This window comes from Aspergillus sydowii (genome assembly GCF_001890705.1).
Source record: "Aspergillus sydowii CBS 593.65 unplaced genomic scaffold ASPSYscaffold_21, whole genome shotgun sequence".
NCBI lineage: Eukaryota > Fungi > Ascomycota > Eurotiomycetes > Eurotiales > Aspergillaceae > Aspergillus > Aspergillus sydowii.
In genome coordinates, this window is record NW_024467879.1 from 69,559 (window position 1) to 84,558 (window position 15,000).

At 52.9% G+C, this 15,000-nt stretch overlaps 7 protein-coding genes across 7 annotated transcripts; 2 read left to right on the top strand and 5 right to left on the bottom strand.

Moving 5' to 3' along the window:
• Nucleotides 1-215: 215 nt before the first annotated feature.
• On the bottom strand, nucleotides 216-1,529 carry ASPSYDRAFT_52000 (MBL fold metallo-hydrolase). Its single transcript, XM_040848409.1, has 2 exons — nucleotides 1,430-1,529; nucleotides 216-1,378 (listed from the first exon to the last, which is right to left on the bottom strand). Exons 1-2 carry the CDS (start codon nucleotides 1,486-1,488, stop codon nucleotides 382-384), a joined length of 1,056 nt encoding a protein of 351 aa, XP_040696167.1. The 5' UTR covers nucleotides 1,489-1,529; the 3' UTR covers nucleotides 216-381.
• A 191-nt stretch (nucleotides 1,530-1,720) lies between these two features.
• Nucleotides 1,721-5,640, bottom strand: ASPSYDRAFT_37391 (hybrid sensor histidine kinase/response regulator; the record flags this gene model as incomplete). Its single annotated transcript, XM_040845535.1, has 4 exons — nucleotides 1,721-1,998; nucleotides 2,032-5,399; nucleotides 5,440-5,483; nucleotides 5,617-5,640. The coding sequence occupies 4 exons, from the start codon at nucleotides 5,638-5,640 to the stop codon at nucleotides 1,721-1,723; spliced, it is 3,714 nt and encodes a 1,237-aa protein (XP_040696168.1).
• A 28-nt stretch (nucleotides 5,641-5,668) lies between these two features.
• On the bottom strand, nucleotides 5,669-6,846 carry ASPSYDRAFT_52002 (uncharacterized protein). Its single transcript, XM_040848410.1, has 4 exons — nucleotides 6,757-6,846; nucleotides 6,635-6,705; nucleotides 6,087-6,580; nucleotides 5,669-6,029 (listed from the first exon to the last, which is right to left on the bottom strand). Coding segments are annotated over exons 1-3 (495 nt in total). The 5' UTR covers nucleotides 6,758-6,846; the 3' UTR covers nucleotides 5,669-6,029; nucleotides 6,087-6,157.
• On the bottom strand, nucleotides 5,679-6,254 carry ASPSYDRAFT_52003 (uncharacterized protein). The gene has a single exon (XM_040848411.1). It carries the CDS (start codon nucleotides 6,175-6,177, stop codon nucleotides 5,695-5,697), a length of 483 nt encoding a protein of 160 aa, XP_040696170.1. The 5' UTR covers nucleotides 6,178-6,254; the 3' UTR covers nucleotides 5,679-5,694.
• A 745-nt stretch (nucleotides 6,847-7,591) lies between the features above and the next one.
• Nucleotides 7,592-10,738, top strand: ASPSYDRAFT_164850 (uncharacterized protein; the record flags this gene model as incomplete). The annotated part of the gene is made up of 8 exons (XM_040843290.1): nucleotides 7,592-7,756; nucleotides 7,807-8,261; nucleotides 8,312-9,339; nucleotides 9,390-9,712; nucleotides 9,763-9,833; nucleotides 9,884-9,973; nucleotides 10,023-10,049; nucleotides 10,099-10,738. 8 exons carry the CDS (start codon nucleotides 7,592-7,594, stop codon nucleotides 10,736-10,738), a joined length of 2,799 nt encoding a protein of 932 aa, XP_040696171.1.
• Nucleotides 10,739-11,802: 1,064 nt separating this feature from the next.
• Nucleotides 11,803-12,861, top strand: ASPSYDRAFT_164891 (zinc-binding alcohol dehydrogenase family protein; the record flags this gene model as incomplete). The annotated part of the gene is made up of 1 exon (XM_040843295.1): nucleotides 11,803-12,861. One exon carries the CDS (start codon nucleotides 11,803-11,805, stop codon nucleotides 12,859-12,861), a length of 1,059 nt encoding a protein of 352 aa, XP_040696172.1.
• A 195-nt stretch (nucleotides 12,862-13,056) lies between these two features.
• ASPSYDRAFT_95684 (cytochrome P450) lies at nucleotides 13,057-14,746 on the bottom strand (the record flags this gene model as incomplete). The annotated part of the gene is made up of 4 exons (XM_040853149.1): nucleotides 13,057-13,219; nucleotides 13,272-13,435; nucleotides 13,502-14,620; nucleotides 14,684-14,746. 4 exons carry the CDS (start codon nucleotides 14,744-14,746, stop codon nucleotides 13,057-13,059), a joined length of 1,509 nt encoding a protein of 502 aa, XP_040696173.1.
• Nucleotides 14,747-15,000: the final 254 nt, after the last annotated feature.

The window sequence follows — 15,000 nt, forward strand, 5'->3', positions numbered from 1 at the left end:
AAACCTCTTTTCGTGGATCCCGGAGTATCTGCACTGACCTGAAGATCTGCCTGGCAAGCGCATCTCATCTGATCCTGCTATTGCGTTCTACCTGGAGTGGCAGATCATTTTGCAAATGGCACATGCATGTTTGGTCAATCTATCTACGATGGTCCCATCTGTCTATCAATCTGCGTTCTACGCTCCTTTGCTGTATTCAATTATTCCAACCGCGTAGGTGGTTAGGCACACAATATCATTTCTAGAAACTAGTCATACGTCGGAGCATATTGTTATAGAGTAATTGAGAAGCTACTGTGAACAAGATCTTGCTAGGTCTCTTGGGGCCTGTTGATTAAACACACTGCATACACTGTTCAATCATCCAAGCTGTCGGAAGACTTAGTGCCCCTGTCCATGAGGCTTTAGAGTGTTCCAGAATCTCCAGCGTGTCTTCTCTGCGTATTGTTTCTGCTGCCAGTCATTGATTGTCGCCGGATAGAACTCGATCTGATCCAGCAAGGCCTGGTCATGGGCAACAATCACCCACACATTCTCCGCTGCGTCAAAGACCTGAAGCTTTTCGATCGATTCCTGCGCCTGGGAGATATCTACCGCATTCACCTCGGGCATCCTGAACAGCGGTTTAGATGGACTTTCCCGCAGTCTCTCCATGATGGTTCCAGGACAGAAGGCCGGGAGGTGGAGGCACTCTGGCATCTGTTCCACTGGTAACGGCCGATATACGGTCGGTCGGAATTGTCCGATGAAATGACATGTATCGCCGCCCATTAAAACGAAGCTGCTGGAAGACGAAAGTCCATCAACAGTGACGCGAGCAAGGGCAGCAAGGTGACCGACAGTGTGGCCCGGAGAATCCAGTAGGTAGAAGCTGCCATCGCCAAAATAGTCAAGGGCCTTGGACGGTCCTACGTCAAGAGGCGAATCATAAAAGGAAACTTCCTGCAGCTCTCGGCCTTTCCATGCTGTCTCCCAAAGCGACGACGCCGGGTTTGTTGGAAAGGCGTCTGCGTAATGCTCCTTGAACCCTGGCCCGACGATGAGCTTCGTACTGGGAGGAAAGGCAGTCATATCGCGGACATGGTCAAAGTGATGGTGGCTCCATATGACGGCCTCAATATCGGACAGCGATATATTTCCGTCTTCTAGCACCTCACTGACGTTCTTCTTGGCTTCCACCTGCCATCCGGCCTGTTCAAGGAAGCCAAGCGTGGCTGGGGGGAGGTTGCACCAGTCCTTGCGCAGACCAAGATCAAAGAGCAATTTACGGCCGGACGGATGCTCAATAACAAATGAGTATGATGGCATGTCTAGAGTCAGAGAGGAGAGTCCATCGGGAGGAGCGAGGGGATGCTGTGCAGGGACAGTCATGCGTGTGCTGTATGATCATTATACACTTGAAGCAACGGCAACTTGGATGGTATCTTACGTGTTAATCACACCGACATCAACAGCTGTTGGTCCACTGGGTAGTATAAGCGACTCCATGGCGTTTGGCATTCGTGTAGAAGGACAGTTCTTGAAGCTGCACCCCGCCTTGCAGAGACTGCTCGTATTCGGCCACAGGTGGCTGCATCAGCCTTAATGCTATGATTGGGCATATACGTGTGCCTAGGTTGGGATTGTTTCCTCTAATGCCGTACCATTGACTTTTAACATAATGTACAAATAACATGTTATATACAGGACTACTTTTCCTTCGTAATATAGTACAAGGTATCTAGCTACTGTGTATTTGGCGGCGCAGAATGGCCTGCAACTCTGGCCGCTTCACGGGTTTGATCAGGAAAGTGTCGATGCCTGACGAGTAGGCCTCTTTCTGGGCACTGGTGCTGTCAAGCCCGGTCAGCGCAGCTATCACGGTGCGCGGTGAGGTTTTCTGCTCGGATTCGCTCATCTTGGCCCGATGCTCCTTTTCAATGCGGCGGATTTGTCGAGATGCTTCAAACCCATCCATAACAGGCATCGAGATGTCTAAATCGTCAGTGAATAGGCTTCCTACAGATAGACAAAAGGAATAGAAAAACATACCAATAATGACAAACTGATACTTGCCTGGATCGGCCTTGTAGACTTCAACTGCCTCTGCCCCGTCCTTGGCTGTCATATACGGATGATTGTCTCTCTCGGTGTACGCACACAGCAGCTGCAAGTTAAGGTCATTATCATCCACCAGTAACACAGATGGCTCAGGCATCTCCTGCTGTGATTTGGCCTCGCTAGAGCCTTTTGGAGATCCATCGCCCATGGTGTCTGCCGTTGGGCGTTTGCTGATCTTCATTCTGTTACTGGGAGGCTCGCTGGGCCCAACATCCACTGGCAGATGGGAAGAGTCAGGCATTTCCACCCAGTGAGTTGGCTCATCAGGGCTGAGACCACTCGAGCGCTGCTCGGTCTGTCGTTTCACGCAGATGTCCAACGCACGCGCCAGCTTCCGGGGCCCGCATGGTTGGCTGATGAATTCAAAGTAGAACCTCTCGTTTCTGCTCTTGGCTGCAACGAACATCCGGTGAGCTTCCTCAGGCGACTGGCAGATCACTACAACTGGTGAGAAGCGTCCCTCCCGGTTGACCAGATGCTGGCTTAGACCAAACAAGTCTCTTCCTTTAGTGTCTTCGCAGTTGAGCTCTGTCTGAACCGCCAGATAGAAGTCGAATTTTTTATCCACGCCACGCACAGATGTATTGGCAACCTCGAGGCCAAACCACTCGCGGCACAGTCGTTCCAAGGATGAATACAGAGCCGTATCTCGACTGGATTGCAGGTCCGAGCCGAAGCCAAGGAATCCAATGGTCTTGTCCTGGGTGTATCTCTGCAGGGACTGGAAAACGGCACTGGACGAGGAATTGTCCAATGTGTCGGACGATGGAGCCAGCGGCGTGCGTATTGAGAGTGTCGTCCCGACGTTTTGCGTTGATTCAATCTCGATCGAGCCACCGAGGAACCCAACGGCTTGTCTAACTATGCTGAGACCAAGCCCGCTTCCAGAGGCAAGAGGATCTTCCTGCGAGAACGCGGTGAAGAGGCCGTTCTGGAGATACTTCGACCCAATGCCTTTTCCAGTGTCCCTCACGGTCAGCGTAACTTCGAATTCTGGTTCTTGGTCGTCCGAGTCTTTGGACGACGGGTCCGGGCGAACCTGCTTGGAGCTCAATCCGAGATAGATAAACCCAGACCTGGTGTACTTGAGTGCGTTGCCAAAGATATTCATCAGTATCCGACGCCATGCGCCGGCATGCGTATAAAAGTTCCATTCCGTATCGGGCTGGATGTCGAAGATGATTGTGACTTGGTTGGCACGAGGTCCGACTGGATCAGACTTGCTCGTTGGGCCGCCCCAGCGCGACGACGATATGGTCATGGCTGGTGGCGGTGACTGGGGGTGGGTATAGAAGCTGTAACCAGCGAAAACACACTCGGTGACCTCTTCCAGCACAGAGTTCAGCTTGACGTTGGTAAAATTAAGGTTCTCTCCGCGGTCCTTACTTTGCAGACCATCTGGGCTCTTCGGGGCTCCCGGTATTGGTTTTTTCTTTCTGCTCTGGTGCCTTCCTTGTGATTTCCGGTCATACTTGTCGATGAAGGTAAGATCCAGGAGGTTGTTGATGGTATCGAGCAGGGTGCGACCACAGGATTCAATCGTGTGAACCATTCCATGTTGCAGGGCGTTCATGGCAGTATCACTGAGAATATCCGATGTGCCCAGGATACCATGGAGTGGATTGCGCAGCTCGTGAGTGATACTGCTGACCAGGTTGGTCTTTGCCTTCTCTGCTATCTCCACATCCAGCCGCCGGATCTCCGTCATGATGCTGTTGGTAAAGGCTGAGATATAGGTGACCTCGTCCGCGAACGTAAAGACTTGCCCCGGGTCGTTTGTCCACACCAGCGTTCCAGCGAACCACCGGTTCTTGTCGGAGTCCCAGATTGGCAGCATGAGGATGCTTCTGGCACCAGCGAAGATGCTGCTCAGGCTGTGGGCGTCTTGCTGGAACGTTGGCTTGCGCCGTCTGCTGGATGCACGCTTCTCCCGGCGACGGTGGTCTGGCCCAGCTCGACTCGCCGGAGAGCCATCGCTGTCTTCTGAAACAGACCCGCTGCTGTTGTAGGTGAAGATCTTGCCTCGCGGATATCGACGTATCAGCGAACTGAACAATGGCTCTGGCACGACAATTGCTTGACCAGCATCGGCGTCGGGGTCAATACTCGACTCCCTTGTGGTCGAGAAGCCCAGGCACTCGGACACAGGCGTGCGCTCCAACTCTCGATCTGCAATACTGTCGACAGATGCCCCCGACGAGTCCGTGCTCTCGTCGTCATCGCTGTGTTTTGGTACTTTTGGAGCACGGCCAGACACCTTACGAGTATTGCGTGGGACGAGATTCCCGAATCGCTCACTATCGGCACTGAGGAACAGGACGCCCTCTGCCCCAATGGACTCTCTGATCAGATTCGCCGCGCGCGAGAAGGTCTTCTTGGTGTTGTCCGAGAGGGTATGGTCCTGCAGACTTTCGCCCGCGGCCACGCTTCGCACCGTCTTGTTCGTTGTCCCGATCCGCGGCGTGGTGCCATTCGTCTGCTTTGCAGGTCGTTGGCGTACAGGGAGATCCTGTCCGCCCTCTTCGTCGCCAAAATGCTGCAGGTCCTGCTGCTTAATGTTGGGTTGGCCCTCTCTTGGCGACCCAGACGCCTGCGAGGCAGCATACTGTGCATCTGCTTCTTGCCAGGAGTCACGAAGCGTAGACCTCCCCTCGACGAAGCTCCCAAGTCCCACCATCTTACGCTCGGCCTGAGCGTTTCTCAGCGCCAGGTACTCCATTTCCAAGTGTTTCATCACCGAGGCTGCCATGTTCTTCATGAACTCGAGCTCGTTCTGATTCGGTGGCGTTGTCCTTGGCTTGCTGTCGAGTACACTGTATGCTCCAATTGTGAACCCCCGAGGGCTGACGATCGGTACTGCGGCGTAGAAGCGTATATCCGATACGGCCTCGATCAGATTGCCGGCATTGAATCGTTCGTGCTTGCTCGTATCCATAACCACAAAGGCGTCTTCGCTACGAAGTTCGTCATGATTGGCGGTCTCCCGCGATGGCAGCCCTTCTACATGGTGGCAAATCCCCTTTTCCTTGGGGAGAACACAGCATCCAAGGCGTAAACGATCCTTCTCGTCTCGATATCCGCCACCAACCAAGTCCAGCGTCGGGGTCGCCTCCGCCACTACGTGCTGGTGGGTGCGGTCGAAAAGGGAGATCAACGCTCGTTCGGTCGCAAGACGGATGGCGCCGAGTTGAGCAAAGGACGTCAGTGCCGCATCTTGCGATGCTTCCGGGGCGAAGATGCTCTGGCTGCCAGGATCGGAGGGGACATAGTGCGACTGAGAGTGGTAAGGCGGAATGTACCTGTGGCCACACGAAAGTCAGCAGCAGTCGGTCTTCACACTGAGGGTTTGAACATGCTTGTGGAATTCTTTCTCCTGAGCCAGTCTGTAATTTGGGGCTGAATTCATGGCGTCGAAGCTGATTGCAAGACGTGGCCGGAATCCACCTCCTGTTCTTTATAGATCAGGGCCCAGTCCGGGTATGACATCACCGGCACCCACTGCCGCCAGTGACGTACCTGGACTGGCTCTCGCATCGTCATTGGAATGGCAAAGATAAAGTTGGAACTAGGCCAGCCTTATATTGTCTGCTTATATTACACGGATACCTGCTCTACGGACACCATCCCCCGTCCTGCGCTGTCATCACTTCCCCGGCCGCTCGCTACCACATTCCCGCTGGCCGCCATCAAGCCATTCGCTGCATTTTTCCTGTTCAATGCCACAGCTTGACCATTTCTGTGCCCTTGGGAATCGGAGATTGGACTGTGGACAAGGTCCTGCCCCTCCAGCTCCCTGTCGCACGACTGACGACTGCAGTGGCAACAAGACCAGATCAGCCGCACGAGAGGCATTAGGGTTGGCAAACAAGCACAGATAATGGCCACTGCGCATTCAATCACTGACCAGATTGTCGATGGCGCGACAGTTGCTATATTCAACCGGTTAATCAAAGGGCCTTCGTTCAGTGGGTGGCTGAGGCACTTACCGGACACATTCTCCGGCGAGTACAGGAACAGAAGCGTCAGTCGGTAGATGCTCACGCCAATCACGCTAGATTTATCGATTAGAACCGACATCAGTAGGACCGGGTAGAACTGACAAAGCACCCAGCAGGAAGATCCCACTGATAGACAGTCGGTACAGCACACTCCCGGCAAGGTGCCAGCAGACCTGCACGGGCAACGTGAGAATGGCGATATCTGTGAGGATATTCGGTATCGCTACGCTGATAAACCCCACACGCAAATCGATGCAATGTCCTTCTTTATCGGAATCCCAGGCCTTGGATACCGGGGTGCATTGGAAGATTGCCGCCGGCACAAAGGCAAGCGCCCATGCCACCACAACACCGCCGCATATTCGTGATCCCACCCGGAAGAAGCGCGACATATCTGTGAAAATGCGCCGATACATGAACAGGATGGAGAGCTTGATGAGCAGCAGGTCGATCACGTAGAAAATCTCAAAGACGTAGAGTAGCTATATCTTATGCTCAATCTCCACTTTCCACTATACCGACCTCGGATGGCTTACCTGTTTCACCATCAATGCGTCATGCGCAGAGAGGTCAGGCGTAGTATCACGGCCCAGTCCATAATGGATCACTGTACGTATAGGTTAACGGCCGTCTCTGCAATCTATACGTCCGAACTTACTGGCGAGCGCAATCCCCGATAAACCACAAAGTACGGTCCGTACGGAGATATCGTTAGAAAGTTCCGATTTGCTATCTGCCACTAACTTACCAGGCTGGCAATGAGGAGATAGTCATCGACCCCGAGACTGACCCGGCGTAGGCGTCGGGCTGTGAACCGCAGGAGAGTGAAGGTCCAGGCGAGTACAAGGACCGTTATGGTGCCCGCCTGCAGCTGGCCAGGTGGGACCATGACTGCCATCACAGCGGATGATATCTGGCAGCAACGACTGCGCCGGGTTCATATAGAATCCAGGCGATAGAGTTTTTCATATCCGATCTCTCGGTCTCTCGATCGATGACGCAGTGTTACCCTTGGCAGGCTTCTAGAACATTGTCCGGCTTGTGGCAACCAACTTGGCTACGAGAACCGTGGTTCGCAACTGCCATGTCAAGAACTGTACGACCAAGTCGGGAAATCTGGAGAGTTGGGTAGAATAAGTCCAGCCATTAGCCTAGTTAATATATATATCCAACTGGACTGAGTTCGCGGAACGCCAGCAGGGCCTCATCAAGGGCCATTGTCAGCATAGATTTTGCAGACGCCGTCCATCAATTAATCATCTATCATCGCCTATCTGGATAAACTTGTGAATTGTAACTTGTAACTCGTATGGACTCGAGTGCAATTGCAAAGTGGCTGACCAATGACGACATCGCCAATTGCTGATTATCTAAACTCACGGGTCACGTGCGTAATTTCCCCGCGAGTTTCGGAATCCCCGAATTCTCCCCGGGTTCCAACTTCATAACAGCTCCATCTTCGTCTATTGACGCGATGCGATGACAGGCTGATCATGCAGGTGGACCAAGACTCCGACTCTGGTAGCCAGGTTGGCCCCCCTGCGCGACAATCGTCACGGTCGGCCCGCAGCCATCGCTCAAAGAGGAGTCGCATAACGAGGCGCCGCATCTGTCATAGCTGCCAAACCTGTCGGCGGCGAAAGGTCAAATGCGACAAGGTGAGCCCGGTTTTCCATCTCCATTGCGTTCTAATATTGACAAAATCCAGGTGCATCCGATATGCGGAAACTGTTCGAAAATTGCGGCCGCGTGCACCTACGACGACGAACCACGCGAAAATGACATCCGAGCCAGTCCTGGTAAGCTGCGAACGCCGATACCAGACGCGCTGGAGGAAGATGAGAATCGGAGCAAGGGCAATCTTTTCCCACCGGAACAGACGCCAGATCTCTGCGCAATTGAAACCCAGCTGGCCAAACTTACATCGCTTGTTGAGCAGTTGCAGGAGGATCGCCGTGCTCTGAGACGGGAGACGGTCAACTCCGAACCGGTGGCTGCTTCGACGGCGAATGGTGATTCTGGACCAGAACAGCCGTCTGGCGCTGCTGTTGACGGTAGCAGCGACGAATTTGCCATCCCGACCGGCCTCGCCACCGACCCTGTTGACCCACTGAGCGGTTCAAACGTAGGACACTTGAGCCACGCACGTCGCGGAAGCTCAAGGTTAGTACTATCAACGTGCACCGTCACAATAATACCTAACTGTTGCTTAGATATGTCGGCACAACCTACTGGGCCTATATCTCCCACGAATTGGGCGAGCTCAACCAATTGCTCACCAGTCAGGACCAAACTCGCGATTTCGCGACAGCTGGTGATACCATGGCCGACCCTCCTAGAGGTGCGCAGGGCCAGATCCTGCGCTCTAGAATCACCTCGGAATTTCCTGGCGTTGCCCCACATGCTTTCTCTCTGCGATCGGGAACCTTTCCCTTGGTAGATGATGAGGTTCGGGCGGATATGCTTGACAATGTCCCAACAAAAATGCAAAGTGACATCCTCTACAAGGGGTTCATGTCCGGCGTTCATCCCCTGAGCCCAATCATCCATCCTCCAACCGTCCTGAAGCTTTACACTGATTTCTGGAACTGGTATGGTATGGCTCCATATACTAGAGGGCCATGGACAGAGCCATCGTTCGTCCCTCTTTTATACGCCATCTGGTTTGGAGGCTCGGTATCCATATCGTCAGGCACCATCAAAACTTCGTTTTCATGTTCACGGTCGGAGCTCTCGGAATGTTATGCTGACGAGGTCACTTGCTGGCTGGCCAGGATACCCTTTCCTCGCAGCGCCTCCCTTTATGACCTGGCTGCTTATCTTATTACGCAAACAATTCTATCACGCGAGGAAGAGCCCCTGAGGAGTAGTTTGTTCATTAGCCTTGCAGTAAGGGTGTCTCAGAGCTTGGGGTTGCATCGAGATCCCTCGCAGTTCAATATTGAACCATGTGAGGGGGAATTCCGACGGCGAGTGTGGTGGCATATCGTCCACATGGACTCTGTGATTGCCATGTCTAGTGGACTACCGCCGCTGCTTAGCGAGGACACCTACTGGGATGTTCGTGAGACCAGCGAGGTCAAGGACACTTTGATAAGTACTATTCAAGCTGAGCAGTATGAACACTTGGTCTCCACCGGCCAGCGACCGCCCGATAACCCGGATGACCCGACTCTCTGCGGTGGGCCGTCGATGGTGAATGTGTACTACTTGTCTGCGAGAGGCAAATGTATCATGGCGCGTGAGTGAGCCTCTGGAACTTGGATGCGATTGTTTGTCTGACCTTTGCAGAGTCCGTTCATCGGATACTAAAAATTCAGCTCGGAACGAAGCCTGTCACCAGGGGGGATATGGAGGAACTTCGCTCTGCGCTTCACGACCTCCAAGAGAAACTCAATTCCATTGTCAGCAGGATTCCCACAAGCGACAATTCCGCAAATCCATCAGCGCCGCCCGAGTCGGCCGAGTCTGAGTCGAGAGCGTCGGCTCGTTCCTGCGCGGCGGCCATTCCTGGTGACGACGGCCCATCTGGCTGCCACGAACAATATCATTCACCAGTTCTTGTCGCCTTTCACAAATGGACTCGGATCCTTTTATCGTTGTTCATTGATAAGGTCCGTTTTCCTCAGGCTACTATCCGGCTCTTCTGCTGACATGATTATAGGCCTTCTGCGTGGCCTATCAGCCGTTTCTCCGGAATCCGCAGAGTCGAATCTGGCCGTACGCGCGACAGTCGTAAGTGCCACTGCTCAGAGGCAGTTGTCTGCAGTTTCTAACCTCGACAGCGCATTGCGACATTGTTATGCATTCATGGAGAAGTTCATCCAATTAGCAGCAGATCCTGAGTTTAAGCCATTCCGTTGGGGCTGGCCTGGGTGAGTCCATTGGTTTGCGAAATGAGTGCCCTGGCTAATGATGCACCAGAAATCACCAGCCCATGCATGCAACGATGTAGGTTGATATGTGAAGTTTCTAGTAGTAGCCATGCTGACTGTATCAGGATCCTTCTTATCGACCTCTACAAACGGCCTTACAGCCCCGAGGCGCCGGTATCGCGATCGTTTATTGATCGAATTCTAGCACTTGCTGGTCCGGGCGAAGGCATTGTGGGCACCCGGGATGACCTACCCACCCTTCGTCCGTTAGGGGATGCAGGCCGTGAGGCATGGAACATGATCCATCGCCTCCGCCAAAAGGCCTGGCTGAAAGCCGGCCTTAATCCCAACTTGCCCTTGCCTGCGTTGTTTGGCCAAAGTCAGAGCCCAAGTGACATCCCTGAGGCAGCTGGTAATTTGAAACGACAGCGAAGTTCTAGCGACTCTGCTCGCGTCTCACCCGCCATGCCTCCCACTTCGGTCATAACGTCTACCGCTCGGAGTCCTCATGCATTGCATGTCCCGACCAGTGCAGCTGACTTTGATTTTGTTTCATCGTACCCTGGCATGAACACAACTAACCCAACAATACCAACGCCCATGCCCGAATCCTGCCCCAGTTCCACAGGTGACCCAGCTGTCTCCTTTGACTGGGGTGAATGGGACGCTATTTTCGGCCGTTCCCTACCGGTTACTGATGAACTGATGGGTCTTGATCCTGCTACGGGACTAGCATTCGCCAACCTGGAGAATGGCGACATGTGAGACGAGGATATCAATGGACACAGGTATTCGTTTCATTTTCATTTTCTCATCGTAGACCGCACTTCTGGCTGCATTGTAAATTAGTTCGATGTCATAACACATAGGTGGTACAGCGTTCATGCCTCTGGCGCAACCAGGATCAACGAATGGCCTGGGGGCATTGACTTGGACACCAAGATGAGGATGGAAGCGTTCCAAAGGAGTGAAGCACATGGCTGTGGTGGCGTTCGCCACAAAACGCCATTCCAAATGCAATAGATGCGACAGAAACGCCACCTTCCGCCGACCAGGGTTTACAGCTCGGAAGTACAGACAGAAACTCAAAACTGTCGCGCCGCGGTCTTACCATGATCAGATACAATAGTGCATACTAACTTGGTGTCCTTTGATCGCATTCAGTATGATTGGGTCACCATTGCGCAGATCCGATGGCCTCCCATCTGCCACTTCAGCCTAATATAATGGCCCAATTCAATCAGAAGCACTAGTTTCAATATTACTATTGACCATCTTTTATTATTCACATGGAACCTGCCCTGACAAACATTATTCTGGTATCCTATTTCAATCCTAATCTTGTCGGCAGGGAGATGTACGCTCTCCGAGGCCAGTATAACGTCAGCGAGCACGCCAACTGCAAGCTCGTAGGTCTGCGAGCCATCCCTTAGTCGAGGATGCAACCTTTATGCTCAAGGATTGGCGACGCTGAATTTGTAGTGATGTTTCCGCTCCGTTCGTCGTCGGACAGGGTAGTTTGGGAGGTGAACCTAAGGTGCCAGCTCGTTTGGTAGAGATCATGTTCGTCGTCAGGAGCTGAAAAATAGATGCGGTTAGCAAGTACCTCTTATTGACGATATTCACAGAGGAGCCTTCTATCTCTTCGGTGCCACGCTGCAGGTTATGCATCCGTTTATGCAGTGCATTAAATAATGCTACTTGTGCGCTGCATAGTGCGTGATAATGCAAGTTGTGACGTCATAACAATGCATCAAAGAATCAAAACTGCGTCTTTGTGCGATTCCAATCCAGTCTTGCAACCGTCAGATACTTTCTAAATCACGATCATGGCCCCTCCATCAACCTTCAAAGCTGCTCTCCTGCAGGAGGGAAGCAGCAAGCACACAATCACAGAGCGCTCACTAGGCGCCCTGGGCGACGACGAGGTGCAGATCAAGATCGCCGCCACAGCGATCAACCCGGTCGACTGGAAGATCCGAGACACTGGCTTCTTTCTAAAGTCATTCCCTGCGGTCCTAGGAAGCGATGCAGCTGGCCAAATCGTGGCTGCCGGCTCCAAGGTATCCAACTTCGCGGAGGGCGACCGCGTCTTCTTCCAGGGCATTGTCGGTAACTACGATGCCAGCACTTTCCAGCAGTACTGCAAGATGCCAGCAGTCCTCGTCGGCAAGACGCCCGATGCCATCAGCGATGACCAGGCCGCGGGAATCAGTCTTGCGACTGTTGCAGCCGTGACCGGTCTCTACGACAAGACGGGTCAGGGCCTTGCACCGCCGCCCTGGAGCGATGGTGGTGACCGCGCTGGGAGTGGGAAGAGCATTGTTGTCCTCGGTGGAAGTTCGTCTGTTGGTCAGTATGTGATCCAGCTTGCCCGGCTTTCAGGCTACTCGCGCATTGTGACCAACGCGAGCCTGACGCACGAGGAGCACTTGAAGAAACTGGGAGCGCATGTTGTCTTGGATCGAAAGCAGGCCGGCCCGCAGGACTATGTCGCCGCGGTGAATGATCTTCCTCTGGACTTTGTATTTGATAGTATCTCCCTGGCTGAGACCCAGGCGCTGGGAGTTGACGTCCTCCATGCCGCCAACACCAAGAGCTGCGTCGTGACTGTACTCGGGGCCGACGCGGATGCTCAAACTCGCGGTGCCTCAAAAGAACCCAAGGTTGAGGTGCGACAGATCATGGGCCTGGGTAGCAAGCCGGAGCTGCGGTACTTGAGCGAGCCTCTATTTGAGCGCTTGGGTGGCCGTGATGGATGGCTGGCAACGGGGCAGTTCGTCCCCAACCGGCCGGTCGTGGTGGATGGTGGCTTAGATAGTATTGACAAGGCACTAGACAGGAATAAGGCGGGCGTTTCTGGTGAGAAGGTCGTGATTCACCCGTAAGTCAAATACAGACAGACCGCTCGATGTGAGTCTCGATAGGGAAAATAGAAACAATCAATCGCAATCGAGTAGCATTTGGATTAGGAACCAAAATTGTCTACGTATTGAAGTGTCATATCGTCGTTACACTGATGAAACACCTCGGTTGGATAACAATTTAGTGAAGTGTATGCGCTGTCTCCCTACCCAGAGACTCTATACAGCCTTGGTCCGTTCCTTCAAACGAACCATCAACTTGCGCTTCTCCCACAGGAAAAAGACCTTCTGCTTATCCCAACCTACAGACTCCGGAGCAAGGCTTAGATCGAAGTTATACAGCACTTTCGCCAGTATGACGCGCAGTTCGCTGTAAGCCAGACTGGAGAACGTTGTTAGGGTTAATCCTGCAGCGGATCGTAGAAAGAACTTACTTCTTCCCAAGGCAATTTCTTGGTCCAAACGAGAATGGTTGAAGGGCGGACTTGTTGTCACTGGCAAATTCATCGCTGATCCATCGCTCGGGGATGAATTCATTGGGTCGCTTGAAGTTGGCCGGGTCACGATATGTTGCCCACTGGTTGACTGATACTGCTGTCTGTTGGCGCCATTGTCAGCAAAGGGGAACAGACATTGCGAATTGAAGTTACAGTAAGAGGCATACCTGGCTAGGGATATGCTCCCCACAGACAGAGATCCCTCCCAGGGGAACAACTCGCGGCAGTCCCACCGGCACTGGAGGGTATATACGCAGGCCTTCCTCGATACACGCATTCAGATAATCCATCCGCATAAGAGATCCAAGATTGATGTCGGAGTCCTTCTGGAACTCGTCTCGAATCTCGCGAACTATCTTGTCCATTTTGTCCGGATTCATGAGAAGATGATATGTCAGTCCGCTAAGTGCAGTCGCTGTTGTCTCGGTGCCAGCAACCATAAACACCTGCGAATTCGCATACATCTCAGCATGGCTCAGTCGGAGCTCCTCCTTCTGTCGCATCACAAGGCCCCAGATATCGGGCCTGTGGACGTTTCGCGTTGGATCAATACGCCTATCCACCCGCTCCTGACACGCCTTGTAATGCGAGATGGCCTTCTCAATTAGGGCCTGTGGGATGAGCCTCTTGGCTAATAGTGCAGTCCAGGGATAGTAGCGCCCAAGTCTTCGCAGGGAATTTGTCTTCATGCTCAGGAATATCGCAGATACCCAGCCATCATCACCAGTACCGGCCAGTAGGTTCAGAGGCTCACCGAAGGTCAAGTCGCCCATAATGTCAAAGGTTGTAAGGTTATATAGACGCACGATCTCAATGGGGGTTTCCGCCCTTTCACGGGCCAGATTAGAGAGTTTGCACACCAACATGTCCACATAGTGGCATATCAATGGCTCCTGCTCACGGAGAGCCTTCTCCGAGAATGCATGGGAGAAGTTGCGGCGGAAGCGAGCATGGTCAGGGCCAGAAGCACGGATGATATCTGGAGATCCGTTGAACGAGGGCCCGTAAAACCGCATGTCTTTGTCTGTTGGCTTCGTACCGCCAATCGCATGACCGTATATGTCCCTCCATGCCTGGGCGTCCGAATAGCTCAGCTCATTGGGAGCTACACGAACGGTGCTGCCGTAGATACTGTGGAGCTCACTGATCCAGTCATTGTGATCCCCCTTGAAGTTGTGATATAGGTTTGGAATCCGGCTCACAACCGCATATCTGGGGCCGGGGAATCGGGCAAGAGGGTTTAGACACAGCTCATATAAACACTTGGCTGCGATGCCCAATAGGATCTATACATAGCACGACAGCAGTTTAGCATCCAATGTTGCGACATGGTATATCAATTCACCTACTGAGGCAGCAATCACAGCAACATAGTGCTGGGAAACAGTGTCTGCTACAGCCTGTAGCAGCATTTCTCTAGACTGCTAATACTGTACGAGGTAGATTGTCAGGAGGATGTTTGGTGTGCCGGCTTTCGCTAAGTCTTAGGGCTGAGCTATGGCAAAGCTGGCAGCTTTATATCCTGCAACCCCACAACATGCCATCAAAGATCTGCACTGTCATGTCTCAGGTGTGCAGAGTTGACGTGGTGTAACGTCTCCAACTCCGCACAGGCTAGAAGTAGTGCAGTAGTTATGAAACAGATACAGAGTATAAAGCGGTTAGT

Bases quoted from the DNA above. Each gene is read 5' to 3' on its own strand.
- ASPSYDRAFT_52000 (XM_040848409.1), bottom strand. From the start codon at position 1,488: ATGGAGTCGCTTATACTACCCAGTGGACCAACAGCTGTTGATGTCGGT. The intron at 1,379-1,429 runs GTAAGATACCAT...ATGATCATACAG, and splicing joins GATGTCGGTGTGATTAACAC to CACACGCATGACTGTCCCTG.
- ASPSYDRAFT_52002 (XM_040848410.1), bottom strand. The intron at 6,581-6,634 runs GTAAGCCATCCG...CATAAGATATAG, and splicing joins ACGCATTGATGGTGAAACAG to CTACTCTACGTCTTTGAGAT.
- ASPSYDRAFT_52003 (XM_040848411.1), bottom strand. From the start codon at position 6,177: ATGTCGGTTCTAATCGATAAATCTAGCGTGATTGGCGTGAGCATCTAC.